General features: G+C 38.2%; 1 protein-coding gene across 1 annotated transcript; it reads right to left on the bottom strand.

The window, feature by feature from the left end:
- Positions 1-1760: 1760 nt before the first annotated feature.
- LOC133521239 (polycomb group protein Pc) lies at positions 1761-25705 on the bottom strand. Its single transcript, XM_061856085.1, has 3 exons — positions 25346-25705; positions 24353-24736; positions 1761-3010 (listed from the first exon to the last, which is right to left on the bottom strand). The coding sequence occupies exons 2-3, from the start codon at positions 24419-24421 to the stop codon at positions 2273-2275; spliced, it is 807 nt and encodes a 268-aa protein (XP_061712069.1). The 5' UTR covers positions 24422-24736; positions 25346-25705; the 3' UTR covers positions 1761-2272.
- Between the last annotated feature and the right edge of the window lie 1446 nt (positions 25706-27151).

Raw genomic sequence — 27151 nt, 5'->3', positions numbered from 1 at the left:
TGTATCATAATACATTTTAGTTTAAACGACCCAGTGTTCTACATACAGGACATAATAATTACCTACTGTAAATCTAATGAATTTATTTCAGACATATATTATGGAGCGTTACCTCCACCTTCCATATTCGGATCTTTATCGATTTTTATAATTGTTGATATCGATTGGGTAAATATATTATTTTCAAAATAGATTTGATTCCTTTTGTTTTAGAAATATGCCGATGGGCCTTATATTATAACTATTATAAGGTTGAAATCTTATAGGATTGAAGAGACTTGAAATCATGAGAAACACGTTCAACGCTCACCCATATCTCTAGGTACTTCAGGCTCTCTAGGAAATTTACTGCCATAGAATACGGGGAATATAGGTATACTTATACCTACGCATTTCCTACTTAATTGTTAAATCGCATGTGTTTTTCATGTTTTCACGTAGAACCAAGCGGGAAATAACACAACATAGACTAATTCATTCTCATTTATTTACAGACTACAATGCGAAACTATCACATTATAAAACAGGGTGTTTATATTATATTTACACTATTTACAAGGCTCAGTGCCGCGAAATACTTGTCAAGTCAATACTCAACTCAATCCATCCAAGAATACAGATACTTACAACTCCTTATTAATAAAGAGGAACCAAAATAACAATAAAAGTTTCAAGGAACACAATATTAGCGTTCAATGCTATACAATCTTAAAATGTAATAACTAAAATAACTTATTACCACAGAACAAAATTATATTTATGACATAGTTACAACAAATAGTTCATTTTGTAAACCACCAGAGTAAGGTGCTGTTACCATAGGCCAATAATGACTAATAGCCAGGTCACACCGCATGCGTATGCAGCACCGCCAATTGCGGGCATTTTTCTCTGTCACTCTAATTACTCCTTAATAGAGTAAAAGAGAAAGATGCCCGCAATTTACTAACTTCGGTTTTCGCGGTAGGCCCCCTGGCCTTAAAAGTGCATTATGATTTATGAATCTAAAGATTCCGTGACATTTTTAAAAGAAATAAATGCGTATGTATCATAATGTAATCTATCATACATCAACAGCCACTAATTACACTTTTTCAGTGTTCCTTTTAATAAGTTTTATAGAAATATATTTTGTTTGTTATTCGAAACTGATTAAATTACATTTCTTTCAACTAGTATTCAATGATTAGATCAATTAAAAGTATTAAAACTAAACTTGCTCCTCGGCAGTGTTGAGAATTGAGAATACAAAGAATTGCATAAATAACTTATACTAATCGTTCAATTAAATCAATACTACATAAATAACAACAACAATTATTAAAGTAAAACAACTGTAAATTAATTCGTCGTTGAATAAATTTGTTAGATACAAGTGACATACTAATTTAATACAATTTTTTGCATGTTTCTTTTCAGTATAAATAAATATTTAAAATACATGAACAGCTATTTGCAGATCATTCACATAACAAGCCTGATGTCCTAAATTTAGGACAAAACTCATTAAGAAATGTAACTCTAAATACAGATGGAGCGAATAATTTGTTCCCATCGTATATTCTCGAAAACGATCGCATTTGTTATGCTATTTCAATCAATCTCAGTACCTCTGTACACATGCCCGCTGATATACAAATAGTTGCCATGCTCATAATATGAATTAAATGATTACGAAATCACTGGGTATCATAAAATGTAGGTTATGTAATACATACTTTTATAAGCGTGCTTAACGGTTACAAACAGACAAATCACGATAATTTTAGGTACCATGTAGTCACTTGGCATTTAGTCGCAGGTCCTGACATTTGTACATTTATCATAAAAACCGATATTAGATTTTACTAATTGGGTTTATTAAATTGGGACTTATAAAGGCTCGTTAGCAAATTCATATTAAATACATTAATTTATTATTGCATACATTTTCCAACGAGGTTGTCCTCACATTTGTATTTAACGTCCTTTATAATGCCCTCAGCCGAACCAATTGAATAACAACTAAATAATCTAAGTATAGTTAACAATTGACAATCACTTTGTCCAGCATTAGGCTTTCAATAAACTTTGGGGACAGTCTACGTACTCCGTCGGCAATGGATCATGCTAAGTCTGTGACTAACAAGCTCGTCATAGTTAGACGCATCAAGATAAACCTAGCTTGACATTAGACGGTTGTACGGTCTACGGGAGTCGAGATTCCGGTTGTTATCACTAAATAACTAGCTACTGTACATTGTCCATCACTAATAAATTAATACAGGATAGTCTACGTAACATCGAGGGGGCGAGATTCTCGGGCACGAAAAAACCCGCGCTCCGTGCGGCACTCGCGGATCGTGACGGTTTGAAGGTTGACTGTGACGTCGGTGATGAAGATCTGGTCTGCTACAGGAGATCGCGCCATCCAGAAGGCGGCGCCGCGGCGCGGCTGGGGGACCGGTGCTGCAACCGCAGCAGGTTCGCTCCAGGAATCCTCGTCTTCTTGAGGTGCGGGTGGAGGTGGTCGCGCGCCTTTGGGCTCCGCGGGGGCTTTCGCTTCAGGCTGCGTCTGCGTGCGCCTTTCGCGTTCTGGAGGCGTGTGAGCGTCGGCTTCTTCGGGTGAATGCGGTACTCGTCGCTGGCCCGTTTTGGGGGCGGCCGCTTCGGCGGCGGGTGACGCGGGGGCGGCAGCGCCTCCAGCCGGCGCGGCTGGCGAAGGCTGCACTGGCGGTGGCGCGCGATTCCTCTGTGGGCTCATAGTTATAGTCACTCCAATCTTTCCCGATTCTTGGGATAGGACCTGCGCCTTGCGCTTGCCGGGCAGCGGTGCCCTCTCGTCGGACCCGCTGCGGGCTCTCTCGGGTGAGTGCTCGCGCTCGCGTTTCCTTTCTCTCCCTGGCCTCTTCGAATCCTCTCCCCTCTCGAAGCTTTGGATCAGCCTCGGATCTAAAATGTTCTCCTCCGGCTCCCAGGTGTTGTGCTTCGGTTTCCAGCCTTTCCATTTCACGTAGTATTCCACCTTGCCCTGTAACAAGAGACCGGTCCGTTAAGTCATGCTCGGAAGGCGTTCGTGCCGCGACTGGCGTCGGGGAGGGTTGGCACAAAGTGTTTAAAACAATTTAAAAACTTAACGGCCCTAATTAGTGTTTGCAATTTTTTATCTTAGTTTGCACTGTTTAGGGTTGGAAGTTCTTTGACGTAGATGGCACGTTAGTATCGTAATGATAAGTACGTGTTGATTGTACCTAGGCGATAAGGAATATTGCGGGAATTGCAGGCTACCTACTGGAGCCCTAACGACTGTTCACTCGCGTGAGAGCGCGGGTTCAGTCATTATTTTGGCTCGTTAAACTTGCATGTTGCCTATTGTCGGCTCTTATTTTATTAAATCAATTACTCAAACATTACACGAAATGAGATAGTTAAGACAATACGCGGAAAATAATTAATTATTATTTTCGACTAGCTAATGCAGGTACTTCAATTAAGTTATTAATTCATTATTTAACTGTGTTGCGTTGCGGCATGCCGTATCTAATGTCTATACTCGTTTTTAACCCAGCATTAAAACTTCATAAACAGAAAACCTTTCTATATCATATTACCTACATATATTATGTATCTTCGTAAACTGCCCTGTATCTAAAGTAAAATAAAATACCACGTGAGGTAAACAAAAATAGTTCCGTTTTCAAAAAAGTACACGGGGCCCTAAATGTATTAAAAAATAATTGCCAAAAGACAGCGCACCTGCCGGGCCAGCTGGCGACTATCTCCCCGGGAATCGAACCGAGAACCCTCGTGCAGTCGGCTATTGTCAACACTTACTGAGTACAAAAAAGCAAACCAGTAAAAGTATCCGGACTCTGCCGCTAGCTTCGATTATTTATATTTCCTTCTCCATCACTCTTGTATTGCAGTGACAGAGATAGATACAGAAACTCCGTTAATAACGCGAAGTTACTTATACTGGTTTTCTTACGCGATCGTTCGGTAAAAATATAATAACAGGCTTTATTGAATACCCATGCAAACCTGTCATGCTATACGAGAGATTAATAAGGTTATTGTTGTACTACATAAAGGTCATGCGAGCATGCGATGCAATGTATGGACAGATTGATAAGATTATTCAATATTGTTGTATAAAATATTGATAATTAACCATTACAAATTTAACCGTAAACTGTAACCGCCCGTTACGGTTTTTGGTTCAATTTGTAATGGTTAATTTTCAATTCTAATTAACTTTCGGCCAACACTGGTTGTACCTACCTTATAAGGAACATGAACTGTACGGAATGTTGTTTGTATATGTACTATTTGTCACATCATACCTATTATAGTCATGACATTATCACGCCAATAGGTACCTACTGTATAAAAGACATAAACACCGAATTGTGATGTCTGCTACGACTGATCAAATGGTTATTGTAGTGGAATCTACTTAGGCAGTTTCTAATTATAGGGCATTAGGCTTTTTTGAAAAGCAGCGAATTTACAAATTTAATTAAGACATTTTTTTCTTTACTCGTTTACCTATCTACGATTTGATCTGCTATTAGTATAATTGAAGCTTACACATAAGCAAATACTTATTGCCTTTAAGTAGGTAGGTGCCTAATATCTTAATAAGTAACGTTATGTCATTCAGTCATTACTAATGTCCTATATTAAGGACATATAAATATGTCATTAGTATACACACAGCACACACGCTCTAATCTAATAGGTGCAATGATCTGTGTACTATCGACGCTAAGAAACGAAAAGGAATCTTATTAAGTTCGTATCAATACAATTCCCTTCGAAATATAAAAAGTATCGACCATCTGTGGACTTCGCAATTACTCGAACGCGACACAGGAACCAAAAATAAAACCCTACATTTTATTACCTTTCGCTCTTAATTCCATTGCTAACACATAGAAAAACCAATTCTAAATTTTGTTACATAAGGCTTCAATTCTACTGGTAGTTATGTACATAGGTCGTTTCGGTACTGGGCGGGATCTCGGGAACCCTCGCCGCTTATTGGTTTTAGTGACGGAGGGTGAGTAGGAGCGCGGTACGCGCGATGTGACTTTGTACGGGCGTTCGACTTTTTATATATTTACATATTGGAACTATTTCGCCAGCTAAGCTACCGGTCGCCTTCACCGCGGCCCCAAACCTGGCCCCGCTCAAACGGTAGGTATCACCAGGCTAGGGGTCGTGGGGTTGGGTAACCATCGCTAGCGAAGAGCTGGCCTTCACCAGCAGCACACACGTCCACACATCGAAGTGGAATGACCTCCCCACATCAGTGGGGAGCGACCCGCTACAGACGTCGCAGCCTAACGGCGGACACAGCAACTCATACCTCCCGCGAGGGAGGTATCGAACGACATCCAGTCCAGTGGAACTATTTTGTATACCATTAGTAAGAGTAAGTACAAATATCTAGTTCTTCCTGTAAGTATATCTCTATCCGAGTTCATAAGAACCATGTAACCAATTCAAACTAGATCTATAGGAATATTTTCATGAAATACATTTTCTAACTTTAATTTTAGCAGGCACTACGATAAATGTAAATATCTTCCTTTTTTATTGTGGAACGTACCACATTACATCTGTATATGCAATTTATAGGCACTATGCTTGCACAAAATTGTATAGGTATGAGTGTGTATCTATTAATATTGATACCCGAGCAAGCGAAAGATTCCCAAAATGAAAGGTTCGAAAAGTGGAATCTTGAGCGATGCGAGGGGTTAAGGCATGAGGGATAAACAAATTTTGCAAAACAAAACAAACCGAGTGAAACACAAAAATTTTCACCACACCAGGAAAATATTACCCAAACAAAATCAATTCAAAATGAATGTTATTTATTATATATTTTCCATTCAAAATCATTATTTAAAAGTCAATTCTACCAGCAAACATAAAGATACAACCCAAAATTTGCATTTGATTACTTTGCCACACATGTGAATAAAATGCAACTTTCTCATCAGTTTTTAAACAATCAAGAGGACCTTTACCAGCTGATGCGGAGAAAAATGTTATTCCTTCCCTACTTCTTGTGTTGACACCATCATTGATTTTTGATGTATTTTTCTCTTCGTCAAGTTACGTACCCATATCTATGATCGAATTAAAATAAGTTTTATTTCATGTTTACGTTAAAATAAGTTTTATTGTAATATTAAAATAAAATTAAAGAGATGTTTGGAATTTATTTCTTTCCAGTCAATCAAGTAGAATGGTAACCGGTACCCGAGACCCGAGAGAGACCTGATTGAAGTCTCGAATACACTTAACATACACATAGTATTTTTCAAACTCGATACTAAGAAAAATACTATAAAATAGTAGGTACTTAGGTGCTTATCTCAAAAGATAAAGACGAGAGTTCCTCACCCTAATCGCTAAACTTTTTGAAATATAAGTTACTTCACTCAGTGGTCTCATGCACTACCTAATTACCAATAAAATTAGCATGAAACCTGAATGGTAAGACTTTGTTGTGACAAAAGCAGTAGTACCTAGATAGGATGATTTAATTGTATGCATTCTTAATTGCTTTTAAACTATTTAAGATTTACCTTAGATAAATAATGTCAAGAAACAGGTAAAAAAACATAAATAAAAAGACAATTCAAATTCTTTACCTAGTCAAAGCAATAAAACAAAAGACATCAGGTAATCGCCACAGCAAAACTCAAAACCATAAACGAATGCAATCCTTCAAAAAATAAAAGGACCCACCGGGACGTATGGGCAAGGTGAACTCGTTCGGCTGGCGCGCCGCTATTGGCCGAGAGACGGCCCGGGCGGGGCGAAGGGAGGGCCCCGCCTCCTCCGCGTCGCACCCCACCCCCGCGCACGTCCGGCTCGACCTACCACGTTACTAATGCCAGTACTATAGCCCTTGTATAAAGTTATTTAAGGTTGAGTTTTGTTTGCTCGGTGGGTGTGGCTAAGATGGTAGATTTGATGGTAGTAATCGTGCCATGGGCGGACCGCGTCTGGTCGGACGACGCCAATTAGGACGGATCGGAACGCGTAGTAATTAGTGCGAGTAATTAAAGTCAGTCGCAATGCGGTGAATGAGATAATACCTAGGGCTTAATTGACATTTATGTTGGTGGCACTGGCAGTTAATGGAAGGATATGGAGGTATCGAAGGATTATTGATTACAACAGGTGATCTACCTAAACGGTGTAGAGTAGAGCCGATCTGCCGAGGGCTCGTTTTTAATTTTGACGCTCCTGTATTATCGCGTATAGAAATGAGGGTTTAGTCATGGCCTAAATTGACATGTAAGATAAACAAATGTACTTATTACTTAGTAAGTAGATAGCTATAGAAAATGTTACCAATAGCGTTGCAATCTTTTCACCACGCCAACTGGTACCTACAGGCCCTCTTGATTGTTCAAAAACTAATGAAAAAGTTGCATTTTATCCACATGTGGGGCAAAGTGATCAGATGCAAATTTTGAGTTGTTTCTTTATGTTAGCTGGTAGAATTGACTTTTAAATTATGATTTTGATCGATAGGTTTTTTATTACGTTAGTTAGTATTTTCCTCACCTTGGTGCGGTGAAAAAATTGTGTATCACTCGGAGGTAAAGTTTGTTTAACCCTCGTGCCTTCAAACCCTCGCAATGCTCAAGATTCGATTTCTCGAACCACTCGCTTGATCGCTCGTTTTGGGATATTTCGCTTGCTTGGGTATTAATATTAGCACGAGCAGTTAAACAACAACTTTGCCCCCTTGTAAAACAAATAACTATTGTAAAACGCATGAAATCTCCCGCGTCCCCGCGTACCTAAGCAGGTAAGTACGTACCCCCCCCCCCCCCTTACACTCTACTTGCTTATTCAGAAGGAAAAAATGAAATTTCGTTATCTGCCTCTGTAGCGATGTAACGAAAGATCGAAGTTCGCGGTATCGGTAAGCCTCCTGGGGGCCTATACCGACAAAACCGAAATCCACAAATTGCGGGAATCCTCTTTTACTCTCACTAAGACGTAATTAGAGTGACAGAGAAAAATGCCCGTTATTGACCAACATCGATTTTCGCGGTTATAGTCCAGCTCACATGCAGATAATATCTACACTGCCGAATCGTAGTGACTCTTGGTCGTATATTAGATGCAGAAAAAGTATTGGACTTAGTACTTGATCTTGAAATAATCCTGGTAGGTATTAGGACTCATCTACCTATTCACACTGACTCTTCTTGTCTGGCCAGTTTTCACCAATTTTAACCAGCTACAGAGTCGAACCAATCTCCTGCAGACTTATAGCAGTAGCAGAGAGACACCATGCTAGCCCACTTTGAAACTTATAGGTAAATAGCACTTCCATCCTCCATATTTAGCATATTAGGTAACAGGTAACCTTAGAAAGCGCAAGCAAGGCGGCCAGTTCTTGCGGGTCAAAGATGTGTTGAAGCGGCATATGAAGAGAGCTCATATACAGCCAACAAAATGGTGACCGTCCACGTTGGAGGCATATTGTGCAGACGCAGGTGCGTCAGTTTGAAGCTAGGCGGCGCACAAAACTCGACGCTAAGCGCGACGAGCAGAAGGCCAGACCACCTTTGGCTATACTTTACAATTATGTCGGAGGGGTGCTGACCTGCAGCGAGTGTGGTCGCACATTTGCTGCCAAAATTGGCTATATCAGTCACCTGAGAGCGCACTAGCGACGCTCTCAGCGGTAGAACGCAGTTACTGCGGTCGAAAAGGACTAGATGATGATGAATAGGTACCTAATCAAAGTTGGTCTTAGACGGACTCTGCTATCTCAAGATCATTGCTGCAGTTGACGGTGGAATATGGGTTATCCCCACTAGTTACCACCAAGTTGTTACCAGTGGTAACTATTAACTATACTGGGGATTTTTTGTTTCAATTAGTTACCGATTTTTTTCCCAGTAGTTACCACTGGTAACAACCACCAAGTTGTTAACTATTGGAAATAACCCATATTTTTCTATACATTTTTCGAATTTAGATGTTAGAGACATGCCCCTGTCGAACCACTAAATCAAAAATATCGTTTGAAAAGATTTAAAGTTAGCGTTAGATTTACGTACAGAATCTAACAAATAAATTACTTAGGCAGTTCCTACAAGAGAGCCACTAGCCTATAGCTAGGTAATAAGCTTCGCTCGTCTGGGACAAGGAAGCCGCAAAAATGTTCGCACAAGCGTTTTATAATCAGTTCAAGAGGTAAGAATAGCTTTATGATCCTAAAGAAATAACGGTACTTTTTCTATGTATTCCATTGCGGGAGAAAACGGTTTGCACTAACTAAATCTTAACAAATCACTTTGATTTTGATGTCGATCGCTTCAGCATAATATATTCTAAGTTTATAGGTTTCGCTTTAAAAAAAATTGATTTATAATTTTGAAAATAACCTTTCATTCGTTCTTACTTCAATATTATAGCATATTAAGATAATTACATTTCAATATTTTAAAATTTTTATAATCTAATATTTAATTAAGTAGGTTCTTATTTAGGGAATGCAATAACTTCATAACCGGTTTCGGTTATGGCCGAAAAATAACCGAATATTCGTTTATTATCGGTTATTCCACGTTTATTAAAAATTACGTATAAATCTAGTTCTACGTGATGTAAAATCATAAGATAAGCAGTATTAATAAAACATAGATAGGTAAACTAGGTAACACATCATTAAATAGACTAATTGGAAAAAATAAAAATGTGTTTTTTTCTACGTTTCGATTCGAAATTACAAAATAACCGTAAATGCCAAGTACATCATATGTTAGGCCGATTTGTAGAAAATTTCAAGTAGTACTGTTATGTATTAACCATGTACCCCTCCCCTTGATCGACATCAACCTCTCCACATTCTCCTAATATGACAGTTTTGCTCTGTGTAAAACCCGTTCAGTGGTTGCATATTTAAAACATAAACGACGCACGATAAGTAACCATTGGAGCGAGTATTTTAATGGGCTAAATCTCAATATTAACGAGCGCACAGATCGCCCGCATCCCGCGACTTTGCCCGCCTCGAGAGCGCGAGTGGGGTTAACTGATGTGCCCCTTCTGTGGTGACGTAGAGTTAATGTTTGTCCTACAAGATATATTGAGATAACGAGAAGGGCAAACTAGTCGGTCATTTTTCGATGACGCTTCTTTCCTTGCCAGAATTTTAAAGAGTCCACGGGACCTACTTGCAGAACTAAATGGAATGTTGAGTACACAAGGTATACATACGATAATTTTCAATATTATCCTGGATTCCAGAAGTTTTTCAAGTTTTTGTTTTGTTTTTGAACTCGGAATTTACTTAGTCTAGCGATGTGATAAGAGTGATTTAAGCAAAATGTTGGAGTTTTTTTTTTATACTACGTCGGTGGCAAACAAGCATACGGCCTGCCTGATGGTAAGCAGTCTCCGTAGCCTATGTACACCTGCAACTCCAGAGGAGTTACATGCGCGTTGCCGACCCTAACCCCACCCCCCTCGTTGAGCTCTGGCAACCTTACTCACCGGCAGGAACACAACACTATGAGTAGTTTTTAAGTTTTGTATAAAATGACAAACAAAATAGGTACCTACCTCCTCGTCCTCGTCCATTCTTCCTCATTAATCTTTCTTGAAAAAGGAAGAATCAGATTTAATTAAGGAGCCGCGTCAATTTCTTCAATTAGCGGTGAAATCGGGCCTCAAATCTCAAGCGGGCATCAATCACAACCCTTTCCGTAGCCAAGAATTGAATTGTCAGTCGTCACACCCAATCAACAAGTCTTCCAACAATGTACAGAAACTCGTAAACTTCTCTGCTTTTCTACAAATCTGGACTTTATTCAGACAAGATACAGTCGTAATTGTAACAAAACAATCAAGAAAGATTAGAGGTTCCGAAAGCGAGACTTGCAAAGTGCCATTTTTCATAAAGTTCCATTGAAAAATTAATCACGGCAGCTTATTAGGCACGCCAATTGTGGGCCTCACCCTCCACCCACCCTTTTAACGCGGAGGGTCGCGAAATTAAATGCTACAATCGGATTACATTCAAATTTACACCCTGGGGCATTAGGGATTGAGCTCGTTATAGCTTGCCGGGAGAGCAATTTACGGAGTGTTCTGAAATCAAATTTTGTCGGAGTTAAAATGACAGTAATTTTTAGAAAAGATATCGACATGAGCTTGATGGTTTATCGCGGGTGTTATAATTGTTTTTAGGGTTCCGTAGCCAAATGGCAAAAAACGGAACCCTTATAGATTCGTCATATCCGTCTGTCTGTCCGATTTTTACTTTTAAGTCTATGACAGGGAAGAATAAAGGGATCGGAATGGCAATACCAAGGCAAAGTCAAGAGTTGAGGCTTTTAATGAAATGTCAAAACGAATCATCAGGAACTTTGTATGATTTTGAAACATGACGTCACATGTTGGAAGAGTCAAATTTTCTACGCTTTTTAACAATAATAGATAAAAATGCAGAAAAACGGGACTTCGTTTTATTCTGTGAATTTATTTTTCTTACGATCCCCTATTTATTGTGTAGATTAATTAAAAGATTATTTCGTGTAGTGTCGTTGTTAATGAGACAAATCAGACAAATATAATAACCGGCCAAGAGCATGTCGGGCCACGCTCAGTGTAGGGTTCCGTAGTTACTCTTCCGTCACAATAAGCTAAACTGGAGCTTAAAATATAGTAAATTGTTAACCAAGGGATAAAACGGTACCTTTCACCCGAGTTAAACAAATAGGCAAATTTGCATAATCAGTACCTAATTAAAGTAAGTCTTTTTACTATGAAGGGAGAACTTTTTGCGATAACTCAAACTAATAACTCAAACAGCTCAACTGATCATGTCCGCTATAGTTTTCATTTAATGTCTTTCTTAAGCTCTACTTCCACGATTTTTTTCATATTTTTTGGACCTATGGTTCAAAAGTTAGAGGGGGGGACACATTTTTTTTTTCTTTCGGAGCGATTATCTCCGAATATATTCACTTTATCAAAAAATGTTTCTTGAAAACCCCTATTAGTTTTGAAAGACCTTTCCAACGATACCCCACACTCTAGGGTTGAAGCGAAAAAAAAATTCACCCCCACTTTACGTGTAGGGGAGGTACCCTAAAAAAAACTATTTTTTTAGATTTTATTGTACGACTTTGTCGGCTTTATTGATTTATATATCCATGCCAAAGTTCAGCTTTCTAGCACTAACGACCACGGAGCAAAGCCGCGGACAGACAGACAGACAGACAGACAGACGGACATGGCGAAACTATAAGGGTTCCGTTTTATGCCATTTGGCTACGGAACCCTAAAAAGCAGTGTGTTGAGTTCTTGGCATAGCATCGGAAATTGACTTATTCAATAGCTTTAGCCGATAAAGAGACGCATTCCTCAAAGGACGTTAATGGATAGGACAGTCAGTGTCATGCTTTCCAAAGTTACGCTATGAGTTTACTGGTCATTTTCAGAAGATACTCTAATGTCTTGCACACACGGTTGAAATCCGATTGAAAAGCAGTTGCGGTTAGGCTCGGAAGATTGCCAGAGTAATATTAACGATGTCCCAAGAAGCTGATAGATACAAGGTAGGTACTTAGTTGGATAGGTAGGTAGCTACCTAAGTACGTACCTAATTTGTGATCAAACACATTTTATTGTACGGTTAACTCGTTCGCTTTAGACATCGCAAAGTTAAAAGAATCTAAAGCTAATTTTTGCTGCAACTCTACAGGCATGGTACATATCTTTCAGCACTTGAGACTAAAATAAAAATACTTTGTAGGTATCTATATGTAGGTACCCCAGTCGTTAACTTTTATTGTATTATCCACAGAAAAGACATTTCCTTAAAATTTGCTTGACCCTATTTCGATTTCTATTTGCTGTATGATTGAATAGAGTAAAAAATTCCTGTTAGTTCAGACTGTGTAATATTGCTCACAAAATTTGTTAAGGCGGTGCGCTTAAAAAAGAAACAAATACATATAAGTAATACATACATTTTACACCTTTACATAAAGTGGTTTTACAAAAGGAAACCGAAAATATGCGGTTGGCTTGGCCTAATTTTAGTATATTACCTACCCACCTATAATGAACACGTTAAGCAAAACCTTAGGGTCGTATTTGTATTAAAATAAAAAAATATCATCATTTTTTAAGGAATTTCTTGTTACTATTTGGAATCAATTATAGGATACTTGAGACGACAGGGCCCAATTAAAATTCTAATTAAAATTCAATCAAATATTTAGTGATCTAGATTATTAAAATCACCTAAATAAGGCCAGAACGATAAACTGGCCCTTAATATTGTTTAAGATACTAAAACTATAAATCCCCTGTCTCTCGTACCTAGTTCACAATACAGTATAGCGTACTCGAAGAAAGGTCTGTGTTCAGTAGTGGGCGATAAAAGGCCGACGCTATAGATGTCTGACGACGATAGTTGAATCCACAATCACTATTACATGTAGGTAAGTATTCAACTAAGTGCAGCTCGGTCGACCGAGTTAGGTAAACTTCGTAAAGTGGAGCATTTGACAGCCGCCAAGCTCAGTGGTCCCGGGGTAGGCTATTAATCTCCCCTCCACCCCCCTCGGGCCGTCCGGCTGCAATATCGAGACCGGAGACGTAAAGGTATTGGTATAAAATGAAATACTAAAATGATTTTACTACCGCATTTATCGCAAGAGCTACGCTCTACGTGCGATGAGTAAAAAAATGTCTAAGAGACACTAAAATAAATTTTAGTGTCTTGAGTGTATGAACAACTGTTGACGTTTTTAAATTGAATTTCATTTCTAATATCGAATAGACGGAAGTAGTGTAAGTAAGTACCTATATACACAAGATTTTTTTTGTAGTGAAATGACACTGCTCGTTCGTAGACTGAAGCTTATCCCATACTTGCTTCGTGATCTGATCTGGCTTGGCTCCAGTTTATGTTAAGCTAAGTTTAAAGCCTGAGTTGTTGAGTATGCGATGAGTTACCCTGGCCGTAGTGTTTTTTGTTATTGGGCGCCATTCATCTCATTACCATTGAAATAGATTTTGGTATATATAGAACATTATTTATGAAGTCACATGGTAGGATAAACTGCCAAACGGGTTCAACAACATAAAAAATGACAAACATCGAAGATGCAGCCGTGCTTCGAAGACCAGGACCAAGATAAGGAGAGATATTGCAATGGACGCCTGTTAGGACGTGATATGATACTTAGTAGCAGAAAGAATTAAGATGTACTTAAATGTTTACTGATAGTCAGGCAATACTAATAACACAAGATATTATATATCACGTGAAACGCGGTTACAATAGCACGCCATGAGTAATGTCATGTGTTTTTGGATTGACATTTCAATTGCAGTAAAAGTATTTGAAATACTTTTTGTCCTATAGACTAAAGCGGAATGAAAGTAACTTGGCTAGACCCCGCGCTTTATTGAATTTGCATGCTTTTAGCTGCACCTTGCCAGGAATTTTATAAGGTATTAGGTTCGATTTTGTATATCGTAAATAGATTTATATATATATACATATACCTAATTCTTTGAGATGGCGTACTTACATCATTTTAGAGTTATTGGGATTCTTTATGTTAAGTAATGAATTAAAATGCAAATAGGCATTCCCGCTGCGGAGTTCTAGTTTTTTGTTTCCTATACAACACATTGTAAAGTAACCAGCACGAATAACAAAGTTGACTAAAACAGATGAAGTTAAGTATTACTAGTAGCTAAGTTAAATATACCGTTAACTAATACAGTGTAGTGGCAATTAATTATGGATAATTTATTTTACAACCCCGACAATAAACCTTAAACTACTATCAAACGCCACATTCACGTTAATGAGAAGTAAATAATGAATAGCATAAACAGTAGGCTCTTGCCGACGACTTTTCTTGTAATTTTGTTACTAACTCTGGCAAAAGTCCTAGAGGCTGACATTTGTCTAATGTATCTAATAATGATAAATGTAATGCAGCGATATATGCCATTTCTCTAATATAATAATGAAAATATTTATTATAGAGATGCCACGGATATTCGCAACTATTCGGTATTTGGCCAAATATTGCACACTATTCGGCCGAATACCGTATACATATTCATATTACACCTACTTATGCACAAAAATTGCTTATCTAGTTATTTCAAATGCATCGCAATTTATATTTAATATATAAAATGTATTCCTGGGAAGTAGTTAAAATGAAGATTTTTTTATTTATTGCAGGCATAGGCTAGATTTATTGACTCTTAACTACATACACTACACTACGAGCAACAAAACTTAATTCTTAGCAAACATTGTTCTTCGTAGGAAACCAATTTTCATATTAAATCTGACCTAAAATAGTACACAGGTTTTACCGCTGTTCTGTATTCTGCCAAAACCACGTGTACTATTCGTGGCATCTCAATAAATAATATATCAGCAGCATCAGCGAATAAGAATTTTAGTCGCATTGGCCATTGCCCAAATATTTGCTAAATATGCATATCTCTCTTACGTTTAGAACAGGAAAAGTAGTACCATAATTGAAAAAAAATATTAAGATAATAAGTGTTAGGTGTTTGACAATTGTCGATTAACCAAGGTGAGTGCTGATTATTCCTAAACTGATACTTGATTGCATCTTCTTTATACCGATTTAGAGATCACTTTTAAATTAGTTTCACTGATATAACTACCAGCTCTCGGTAAGCTAGCCTAACAAAATCTAGGTTGTGAATTACAACTTCGTGCGGGAGTTGTAACACTCGAACATTCGTAACAACGCCTAATAAGGGCAACACTGCATCTATGATAATTTAATTACACCGAACGCGCAAACCGCGATGTTTAGAAGTGAAATTTACTCGGCTTAAGTGCGAGTTATTCCACATTGTTTATATAAAACTTGTTGGAGAATTGTGATAACAATAGTGTTGTAAAGTGAAGTTAATTTCGTTAATACTAGTTATGTTTTTGATATCCTGTGTAATTTACCCATGTGTGTAATTTGAGTGTACGTTTGTAACGTACATGTTGAAAGATCTTGAGGCTATCCATGAATTTTTGCATATTAAAGTCTCTTGGTTTCGTAAATTATTCACGTAATCAAGTTAAGTTCGCAGCCCGCAGAACGCGGGCAGCATCACAAGTGTCCGAGGACAAGCGCGCACCGAGCGAGCGTGTTTATTCCGGCCACGTACGGACCTCACAACACAGACGACCTCACACGTGACGGTTGCTAAGGGCGATGTTAAAGAAAAAAGTCGTATCAGTCACTTTGCAGTGAGAATTTCTAATAATAAAGGTAAACAACAACAAAGAACAAGGCCGGTTTTTTATCAGCCGACGCAGTCTCGCGCGTATTCTTTCGTAACTCAAATACCAGGAGCGCAGCGGCGCGCTGTGGTGGTTCGAGCCGAGAAAACTGATACGCCAGACAAGGCGAGCAAGTCTGGGAACGGGGCTGGGCCGGGCTAACGTGCTAACGTCGACCGCCAGTTGCTCTGCTGCCACGGTGCCGCGTGAACGTGTTGTCATCAAAACATTGATATGATTTTATGAATCAATTATAGGTTTTTTTCTACGTGAAGGTGAAGGCAAAGCATTGCGTGTATTTTGAATTATTTCAATTCTATAAGGTCGAGTCCACAAAACCAATACATTTTAAAATTAATGATGTTAATATTGTAACGGATGATGTCGTTCCTAATCCTAAAAATCGTATCGATGCTACCCAAAACGCCAGTGAAAAAAAAACCTATAAAGCCTTGGAGAGCCTTGTAAAACAGTACCGATAACGGCACTCGTGGTCATCGACTCGACTTAAATCGATGCACTGTCACCCGTCACGCATCGAAATATGAGCGGGAAAGACGAGAATGTTTGCGGTTCTGGCGCTATTTTACTAAATTTACTGATAGGTATACTAAATTATACATGTAAATATACTGACTAACGAGAAATGAATTTGGAATCGGAATATAGCTTAGGTAAAGCAAACCGGCAAAACCAGATAATTCAATGATTTCCTCTTTTGCTGTCGTAAACAGAAGCTCTTGTGTGAATAGGTATATGTATTCTCATTATCAAGGTAATGAGAAAATGAAACTGCCACTATAAGGTCTATTAATAATATTTTTTCAACCGGAAATACGTAAGAAGCATAATAATCTTGACATTAGAAATGTAGGAAATAGCTCAAAGGATGCCAGCGAGATGCAACGCAATACCTTCAGGCAAAGATCAGCACCGTAATCCCCACAACAAAAGGATTCTTATATCACTTGAATAGGGGTTTGTTGTACAAATACAGACACTTCCTTAACGACTCTTCCTATGAATAACCTACATAACTGAATATCAAACAACGAGGATATCTTTCAACACAAACTTCTTTTGTAATATGCAATAAATAATTTATAGTTCACGAATAAATCGAATCCATAACAGATTGTTAATCTTATATAGATCATTAAACATAAATGGATTTGGCAATAGTGTTATAAAATCGAAGAACACGCTCTCAGCCGGGCCATAATTATCTAATCGGCCTTGATGTTATTTAGAAAGATTTTGATTTTATCTGTTTACTTTACTTTTCGGGGCTGTTTACGCATGTAACTTTATATAACCCTCTTTTTAATGCAAATACGGTGATCTATTTGAAGCATTAAGGTTAAGTTCAAACTAATACTTCACTAGAATTTAGAACAGGTTTGACAAGCCTGTATACATGAAATAGTTTCAAATTATAAAATCTACTATATCTTAATTAAAGAGAGGGTGACATTGACAACGACCGGTAGTAAAACTTTTTCAATAAACACCGCCATTCAAATCAAAATTCATAATTAAGCTGTCATAAAAGGACCTGAACCATTTAAGAAGTAAAATTCTTGCGATAACGAATGCTTGTATTGGGCAAATTAAGCAAAAGGGCGATATAGGGCTATAGGCAGGGGGAGACCCTTCCGCACTCGTGCCTAAGTCGCTGCACAAACACTTGTGGAGGACATGACCGTCCTGATTTGATTTGCAGACGCCGCGTTTCTGCATTGTTAGCAAAGTACTGTTGTATTGGTGAAAACAGTAAATTATTTGATGGGTCTTTCTGATTAACAGATAAGATATACAAAGTAGGATAGTTATGCATCGTATGGCTTTTAAGTGGAAATAGAAAGAGATTCATGAACTAGCACTAAGATTATTCCTTTTTTTAGATTATACTTATCTGTATATCAGACAAAACCGATTAAAACTTCATATTCTTTCTACTAACTTTTGAATCTGATCAACAAATATTTGACCCATAGACCTAAATATGAATGCAAATAACTCAATTAAGAGTCATCATTCCCTGCGGGACCGATAAGAAAAACACAATAACGGAGGGACGCAGATATACCAAATATTTTCCAGCGCTGACCCTCGCGGCCCTTTGCAGGCGGCGTTACTGATTACATTCCATTATAGGAATATGGAATTATGTGCTGCGGATGATTTAGAAGAGTTATAAAGAAGGGTGAGGTCTGACAACGGGACAATTTTGTGGGGGCACGGTTCTGTTTAGTAATTATCAAAGTGCTTACATTTCTAGATTGAGCAATGCTATTGGGCCAAAATTACAACGACCACAGCAGATGCGTTAAAAATTATTTAATTTTCTGTAGAATATTATTTAGTTCGCATCACGTGGGAACATCTCACCTGCAATATCCTTCACTAATTACTATCCCTTTATGGTTTTATCTACATCAGATAAAGCCACAAAAAAACCTTTCCTTTTCGTTTCACATCTACATAATAATGCGTGGGGCATAACGACCGATCGGCGGGCGCATTAATACTGCATTAAAAAAGCAGTCGCTGTATGGGCTTTATGCTTTTATATTACCTTTCAACTTTAAAGGCGTTTATAATGACTGAGTGTCAACTTGTCTCTCGTTATTATGTTCGTAACGGTGTCCATGTTCTTTGATGTCGTTTCCGATTTCGTAGGTGGAAGTGGGATTAATGGTGGGATTTTGTTTCAGGTCTAAAATCGACGAAATAGGCCAATATTGGGCAACTGCATATGGATATCGACAATACATCGTTTAGTTCAGTTATGACGATGATTCTACTGAGGTTATTGATATTATAATTATTGTGATGGTAGTGAAGGTGTCGCTCCTAAGTGTTATGTCAGGATAGAAAAGGTGTTTAAAGTTGGTATTATACAAATAAAATCCAAACGGAATGAAAAAAAAAAGTGGATTTCATCAAGTACTTAGAAGTGTGTCAAGATATAATTTTTGCACAAAAACTAGTATTGTTAAAATTGGAACAGGCATTTCAATATAGTATTCACTTATCTAATTACACGTCCTTATTACTCTACTACAGCTTTTAGATTTTCTTCATTCAAAATCATTTCAGAAGACGACGCAAACAGTCATCAAGCAAAACATTCATTTAAAGACGTTTAAGAACCACCTCCGAATACTGTGAGAACTCGATTTCGCATTGTGGTTCCCGTCGAGCCGCGTGTAACGGAATGCCACGCAAGTGGCAGACAATGCGTTCTCTCTAATTGCGAGGGGTCCGTTCCCATATGACGTTTCCCCATTCACTGCTTTAATATTCGGAGCGAACGTGTACCCGATTAAGTATGCTTTCTAAATATAGGGGGACCCTTCACATAGTTTTTTTGAAGGGTGGCGGCCCGGTACCTACGCAACGGGTATATAAGAGTGTAGTTATGATGAAAAGAAGAATTGGAACATCGGGAGCAGTAGATGCGATTGCTTCTTTTATTTATTAATTTCGTATTAGAAGTCAACATGTGTTTATAAAATGACTAAGTTAACTAACCCAGACTAGAATGTCTAGGTAAGTACTCGTATATTGATTCGGTTAAAGTTACCAACATATAATGCTAAGATATAAGTACTACAGTGTATCTCGTGTTGGCCTGTACCCAATCATACTATTCTAACTTATTAATAACAGATTCCGTCATGACATCTCGGTCTTAAAAAAATATAGTCACTATAATAAAATAAAAAAAAAATATATTTTTAAAGATGTATTGACTTCGAGGTCTCGCGGATTTTATGCAACGTGTCATGTTGTTATCTATATTTTTTAAAATGATTTACACTATAGTAAACTTGCCCCAGACATTTAATTTATAATGTTTTCAATTTATTTATTGCCCGTCAGATAAGAATAAAAAATCTGTGTAACACAGAAAATCGTTGCAAAAAATAATAAATTAAAAAACATCCTCTCCACACCTTCCCCTGTTCTCTTGGCGTTTTTTATTTCATTCCGATATAGGTAGGGCCGGATAAAATTACAGCTCTGCATTGTCAGGCGATTATTTATAGAAAATTTGGCCGCTTTGTGTTGCCCCGCGTCGCTTCTTGGCGCTCTCGAAGGCTTCGGGTGAGATCGTGACCCGTGGATAACGGTGTCTTTTTTTTTTAATTTACCTACTTTAACCTTTTTGTATTCAAGAACCGTTGTAATTTGAAATACACTTTTTTTCGATTCTTATTAATATTTATGCAGTCCTAATTTATTATTTATAAAAATCATGGTTTTCGCGACATTTGCAATTGTATATGTGTGTGTTCATTTAAAACTGATAATGAAGGTCACCATCATAAATATTGGTGTGGATTTTATATTATATACCTTTTGTGAGAAATTTAGAAACTTTCAATGATGCACTCAGTATTCACTCGTAAAGGATATTAATTTTGGTACCCATGTAATTGTAAACTTCCACCCACACATGTATTGCACGTGAATATATCCAATTTGCAATCAGATAACTTCAAGGTTATGTAAATGCAAGGTTATGATTGTATTGATTACAGCAACAATTTAATAAAATAAGAGTAAAAATAGGAAACGAATTAGCACACTGCTTAAATATTATTTCTAAAACAAGAAACTTATAAATATTAACTAAAGCTTACCCTAAACCAGCCTTCTCGAAACTTTCTTTATTAGAGTAGCAATCAAGAGGGTTTGCCTTACTTTTCCAAATATTTATAACAACGCCATCTCACCGTCAACCCCTGAACTACAACTGATGTTACTAGCAAAAGTGTAGTGGAAAAGTGGCATCTATTTGCTCGCAAAAACAACATATTCTAACGCGATTACGGCTATTACGGTAAGATTTACTATACTGGCGGTATTTCTTGTGAAGAAAGCAAAAAGTTAAGATGCATCCATCAAACTCAATTGAGTTAGTTTTCCTGGAATAAGACTTGCGGAATGCATTAGTCGCTAGCCAGCGAGTGCTTCGCGCTGATTGGTCGGCGGAACCGGCGGGGAGCATGCGCACTCGACGACCGTTCGGTCGTAGCCGAATACTGGCGCGTTCGCTCCGAGATACCAGGGCCACAGCGCTCTGTAGGAGTTTCTTTATGAATTACACGCAGTTTATTCGTTTTGTGCTGTATGACTGTGATAGAGAGTCGACATTCGTTCAACTTGGTACGTTAACTCGACGTTAAGACTATGCCGACAGATAAGAAGCCAAGACGATATCAGATTGAAATAGCCTCTATTTGACTAACGAGATGGTTTAAATCCCACTGGTATAGGTTTATTTATAATGGTATTAAGTAGTTTCCTAAATTTGACGCGGCCGTGCCGTAGAGGCTAACTTCGGCTGCAGCTTGTCATAATGAATGAAGTTTAATAAAGGGTACGTTTCACGTTGAAAATTGTAGAGTCAATTTGTGTATCTAAAAATGTACTTGTGATAATAAATTCCTTAGTTATGAATATTGGCTTGGCCCATATTATTCCAAGCTTTTCCTTCTACCTGGTAAATACGTTATTTCTGTACGCGGAAGTATTGTAACGGAAGACTTTTGAGGATATTTAAATAAAGTCCCTTGTTGGGTTTAAAATCTCGATATAACAGCTATGTAAAATGCAAAAAGGAATTAGAAATTGTGAATCCCTTACCCAGAGTAAAATGAAAGTCTGGGCATAACAAACAGAACGAAATTTCGCAGGTTATGGTCTAAAACTTTCGGCTCAAACTTAGAGTTAAACGTACCCAGGCTTAGTCTAAGAGCCTAGATAAGAGAAGACTAGACCTAGGTATGTTTGCTTCAGAACTACGTGTGTTCGAAACAATATGTTTCGTTAGTTGAGATTGACTAACCTTTGCAGATATTTAAAGCCAACTGTGACTAGCTTATTAGCTTGATATTGCAAATTTAAATAGGATATATATATATGAAGTTAAGGCCTTAATGTAGCATATATAGCAAAATGTACCGGCACAGATATGACATAAATAAAAACAGTAGGGAACTTCGCACGTTCCGTAGTCTTTATAATGTCTTAGTTCCATAACTCTGGGTTGCATTACGTGTGCTTCAGCACTGCGTGTGTACTAAACAATATGTGTCGTTAACTGCTAGTCACGAGTCACGTGTTCGCTAAATCTGTTCCAATTTAGCTTTGACTAATGAGGACTGTTCTACAATAATGTGATGAAGAGCTTGTTTAAAATAACGGCAAAACAATGAATAAGGATTAGATAATTTATCTAAAGCCTAAATACCGAGAAATAAATGGATTCAGAACTAGAGGATTTTTTTTTTAAGAATTGGTAATTTTCTGTTATTTTGCAATCCCCATCTTTTTAAACCTCAACTAAAATAAACGCCTATTGGGAAACACATGTCGTCTTAATGATATTCTTTATTATTTCTGCCAAGCACGCAAAGCCTAGCCGTAAAGTACTGTTTCTGATTGATTACCTGGAGTTTCAAGGCATCTCACTAATCTAACGATTAAATTCCTGAGCAAAACCCTTCGCAAATATGGTTTTGACATATTTCAGAGCAACCCCCGCGCAAAATAAACGCACGGCAGACTGGGCAGCTCCAGGAATAGGATTAATTAAGGCATACTATGACGGTTAAATATTGATATTCCAGCTATGAGGCCTATTTTGGGATTCATTTCCTATTAGAGCACATCAGGATGCTGTGGTTGATGAATTATGAATTTCGAGCTATTTCCGGCTTTGATTAGAAAATACATTTAAATGCCTGGTAAGTATAACCTGTATTTGAACGCAATATTTTTTTTGCAAAGTATACAAAAAATATCTAATTGGTTAAGCAAATTAACGAATTTTCGATTTATTCTAATTCGCGAATAAAGTTTCGTTGCATGAAAGATTTTTTTTAAACTTAATAATTGTATAGAAATCTTAATAATTAAAAGAGAAATATGTTAGATAAAAATATCTACAAAAATATAGTGTGTTATTCAGTGAAAGCATAAAATGGAAGAGCAGTAAATAACTACACGCGAGAGTATCGCGATTAATGTCATAAAAGTGTACGCAGTTGCCCCTGAGCATGCTGTTGCAACGCCGGAAACTGACGTGTACGCCCAGTGTCACATGAAGCATTGACATTATACCGGCAAAAAAGTAACCTGAACTTATGAGCTTTGTTTAATGAAAAAAAAAACTTGTGCCTGTCCCATAAATAGTGAAATATTTGAAATTTTACACGAAAGAGTGCTGCAGTAAACTTGAGGAGTTATTCCCATTTTTCCCTTGGAATACCAAAAAAAAAGCCACTTATCTCTTAGGAAATAATCCCCATTTTGTTCCATTGTTTGTTGTAACGTTCCGTGGAACAAATGGGAACTACTCAATAATACTAAAATGTCTGAAAATACACTGTTATGAATTATGAATGAAACGGCTAATAAGACTTCAAGGAGCACTTACCGCAGTGGGCGTATCGAGTTAATACTCGCCTCCCACGAGCCGAGCTTCCCTGTGTGACCTTTACCCGTGCAGCCCACAACAAAACCGGACACACAAGAAAAAAACAGGAACCATTCAAACTTTTATTCAAACTCAGAGTTAGTAACAGAACTAAAAGACACATAAACGACATCACAATGTCACAAGGCTACCCTCATGAGAAACTTGTTTACTATCAAAAACTTAATATAATCTCAAGACGGGCATAATGGGCCATTCAATTTCTCAGTGGGCCCCAGTTTCTGTGAGCCATGTAAGGGGAGCCGTGATAATAATAAGCAACGATAAACACGCGTGAAAGGAGCCTGAACCCTTACCAGCTGCTGCCGCCACAATGCCAGGATTAATGCACCAGAATCTAAATTATAATCAGACCATGCATCGGGCACTAACTACACAAAGCGTGTTTTAATTCGCGAACGAAAACAAGCTGTTATTATGAAACATGCCAAGCGCTAGAGCTGGTATGTGATCTTGCTTAAACGAATTGCGTAAAAGTTTTACGTGCGTAAAAAATAATGAAAGCTCACCTTTTTAATTCTCTTCTTCATGATACGCTCGGCGGCGTACACGCTGTCGCCGAGGCCCATCTTGTGCATCCCCAGTTTGCCGGCCAAATTTGTACAACAGATCCAAGAGAAACACTGCAATCCAGTTAGTGTGATCCGATCACTGCATCCAAATGGTTAGGCACCGCAATCCAGTACACTGTTCTTGTCAACACACACTGTCACAGTTTAAACTTGCCGCGCGAACGTCCCTTGATTTTGAAGTCGCACGACGCGGCCTCCTCGTATGATCTCTCGGCAGAAACTGAAGTAGGGGGAGGCGGTCCTCGCCCCGCGCGTCCCGCTTGCGTCACTCCTCGCCGCACCGACAGAGCGCGCCACCGGTCTCCAAACAACCGCTCGATACTGTAAACAAGTTTTATTTTCATCAACATCGTGCCTTATTTTCAGTTTATAATACTATAAAGTTTTATAGGTGCTGTTAACATATTATAATTAGTATTACCGTGATTATAACTTTTCATTTTTATACAAGATAGTTGTATATAACACATAATTAATATGTAAATAAGGGTGTATTATAATAAGACTAATAGGTATATAAAGATAAGATCCTAGGTGATAAACAAACCGTCAAAGATATATTCTTAATGAGCTTAAATCTTAGTACAAGTTATAATTTGCAAAAGGAAAGCAGTTGTGATTGCGCGCGGTCGCGGCTAGGTAGGTATATTCGGTTGTCGGTGAATGCGCCGGGCGCTTCCCGCGGAGCCACGCGGCGTTGCCAGCCCGCGCCGGCTGCGAGAGAAACACGGCGCTACCCTATTATTTACGCGCGACGTTGCCGCGCCGAACGGCCTACGTTGATTACGAGGACACCGCTTTTACGTTCGATCATCCGGCGCGAAATTACTCGTTTATCACGGAATTTTGTAGAGATATTTTAATTCTGTAAAAAGTATTAGGTTTAGTATGACATTAGGAACAAAGTGACGAGTTTGTTTTAAATTATACCTGTTTAGTGGCGGCACAACACAGCTCCGATGACGAACGAATTGACTACGTCGTTTTAAGATGACAGAGATTCAGTCGCGAAAGTGGTCCAGCTTATTTAAATTTCACTGAAAACGTCAGCGAAAGCGACCGGCTATCAGAACGCGTGTGAAGTAACTAAGGCACTCACAGTCGTGTCGAATCGGGTCGGTATTCGTGAGCCGTCGTCGTTTCGTGGCTGCGGGGTGCGGGAAGGGAGATACAAACGCACGCCTGATTGGCCGCTCTACACGGGCGGCGGGCGAGAAGCCGAGGCGACCAATCAGAATACGCTACGCAGTGCCCCGCCCGACGTGGCTCGGCAGTTGCGTGTTTGCCTCTCTCTCTAATTCGATATTCAACTTTGTTTTTTGTACGCTGCTCATGTAGAAAAATAAACGGACATTTTGGATTATAGCGAGGGGTCCGGATGCGGGCCGCACATTGAGGGCATTGTTGTCAGCTCGGCGGAGATACGAGCGATAAATAAACAGCTTGCGACACGGCACGGCACAAAAGACGCGAATATGTATTGTGTTTTATTTATTATTAGTTGTCGTGGCGAGGTTGACGAGAACTGCTGAAAATATCCATAAAATCATAATGTATTTACTTATACTACTTATTCTTATTACAAATGAAATTATTTCTTTATTTTTTATTACGTATAGGCTTGTTACATACATGCTTTTGCATTAATATGGGCTTACTTGTCATGAGCGTGGCTTTCGTTTTTTTCAAAGACAGTGAACTTAGATCTACTTGACAGTCTTGATCCATATTCGATAAACTACATAGAGGACTAGAGGTGAATTGAAATAAACAATTATGTTGATTTTTAGTAAATACAAACGTGATAGAATTCTAGATGTGGACCGTAAAATTACTTAATCCCGCCGGTTTCTGTAGAAAGTAGAAGGCAGCCTACACTCTACACGCAAATCAGCACGCAGAATCTGCGTTGGTCGGCAAGATTGTCGCTTTATTGTGTCAGACCTCGACAACGATAAGCAAACGATTTCTACGCATCGACTAAGTATCACCTTTTTAAAAATTCCTTATTCATCTAAATTGTATTTTTTTATTTAATGCATGTTATAAGCTGTAATAATGTTTTGAAAAGATGTGTCCTGCCGAGTTTCTTGTCGGTCCCATATTGGGATACCCTCTTACATCGTAGGAGGGATTTAAATCTTCTCCAGTCAGAGTGTAGGGTTAGAGCCGGCGTAACTTTATTTGATGTTCATAAGCGCATTGTAATATTACAACCTACTTGAAATAAACTATCTTTATATCGTTAGATCACACTTATATTCTTATCTTATTATTTCGGGGCCCTTGCTCTTTGACCCGTCGGTATTTTTTGTGTAATTGCCCCATCAATTTTGACGACCGGTCTGGCCTAGTGGGTAGAGACCCTGCCTACGAAGCCGATGGTCCCGGGTTCAAATCCTGGTAAGGGCATTTATTCGTGTGATGAGCATGGATATTTGTTCCTGAGTCATGGGTGTTTTCTATGTATTTAAGTATTTATAAATATCTATATATTATATATATCGTTGTCTAAGTACCCTCAACACAAGCCTTATTGAGCTTACTGTGGGACTTAGTCAATTTGTGTAATAATGTCCTATAATATTTATTAATTATTTATTTATTTATTTAGAGCTTTATGGACCATCACCATGTGTCGGATAAAGGGGTTCAAGAGCAACACTTTGAATTTCTTCGTTTCCAGATAGCCTGCTCCAAAATCCTTCAATTTGAGGTAAAACACTGGATTAGGTT

This window comes from Cydia pomonella, chromosome 9, assembly GCF_033807575.1.
Source record: "Cydia pomonella isolate Wapato2018A chromosome 9, ilCydPomo1, whole genome shotgun sequence".
NCBI lineage: Eukaryota > Metazoa > Arthropoda > Insecta > Lepidoptera > Tortricidae > Cydia > Cydia pomonella.
Note: the sequence above shows the minus strand (reverse complement) of the source record. Positions and strands in the feature narration are given on the sequence as shown.

Bases quoted from the DNA above. Each gene is read 5' to 3' on its own strand.
- LOC133521239 (XM_061856085.1), bottom strand. From the start codon at position 24,421: ATGCACAAGATGGGCCTCGGCGACAGCGTGTACGCCGCCGAGCGTATC. The intron at 3,011-24,352 runs GTGAGCTTTCAT...CTCTTGTTACAG, and splicing joins TGAAGAAGAGAATTAAAAAG to GGCAAGGTGGAATACTACGT.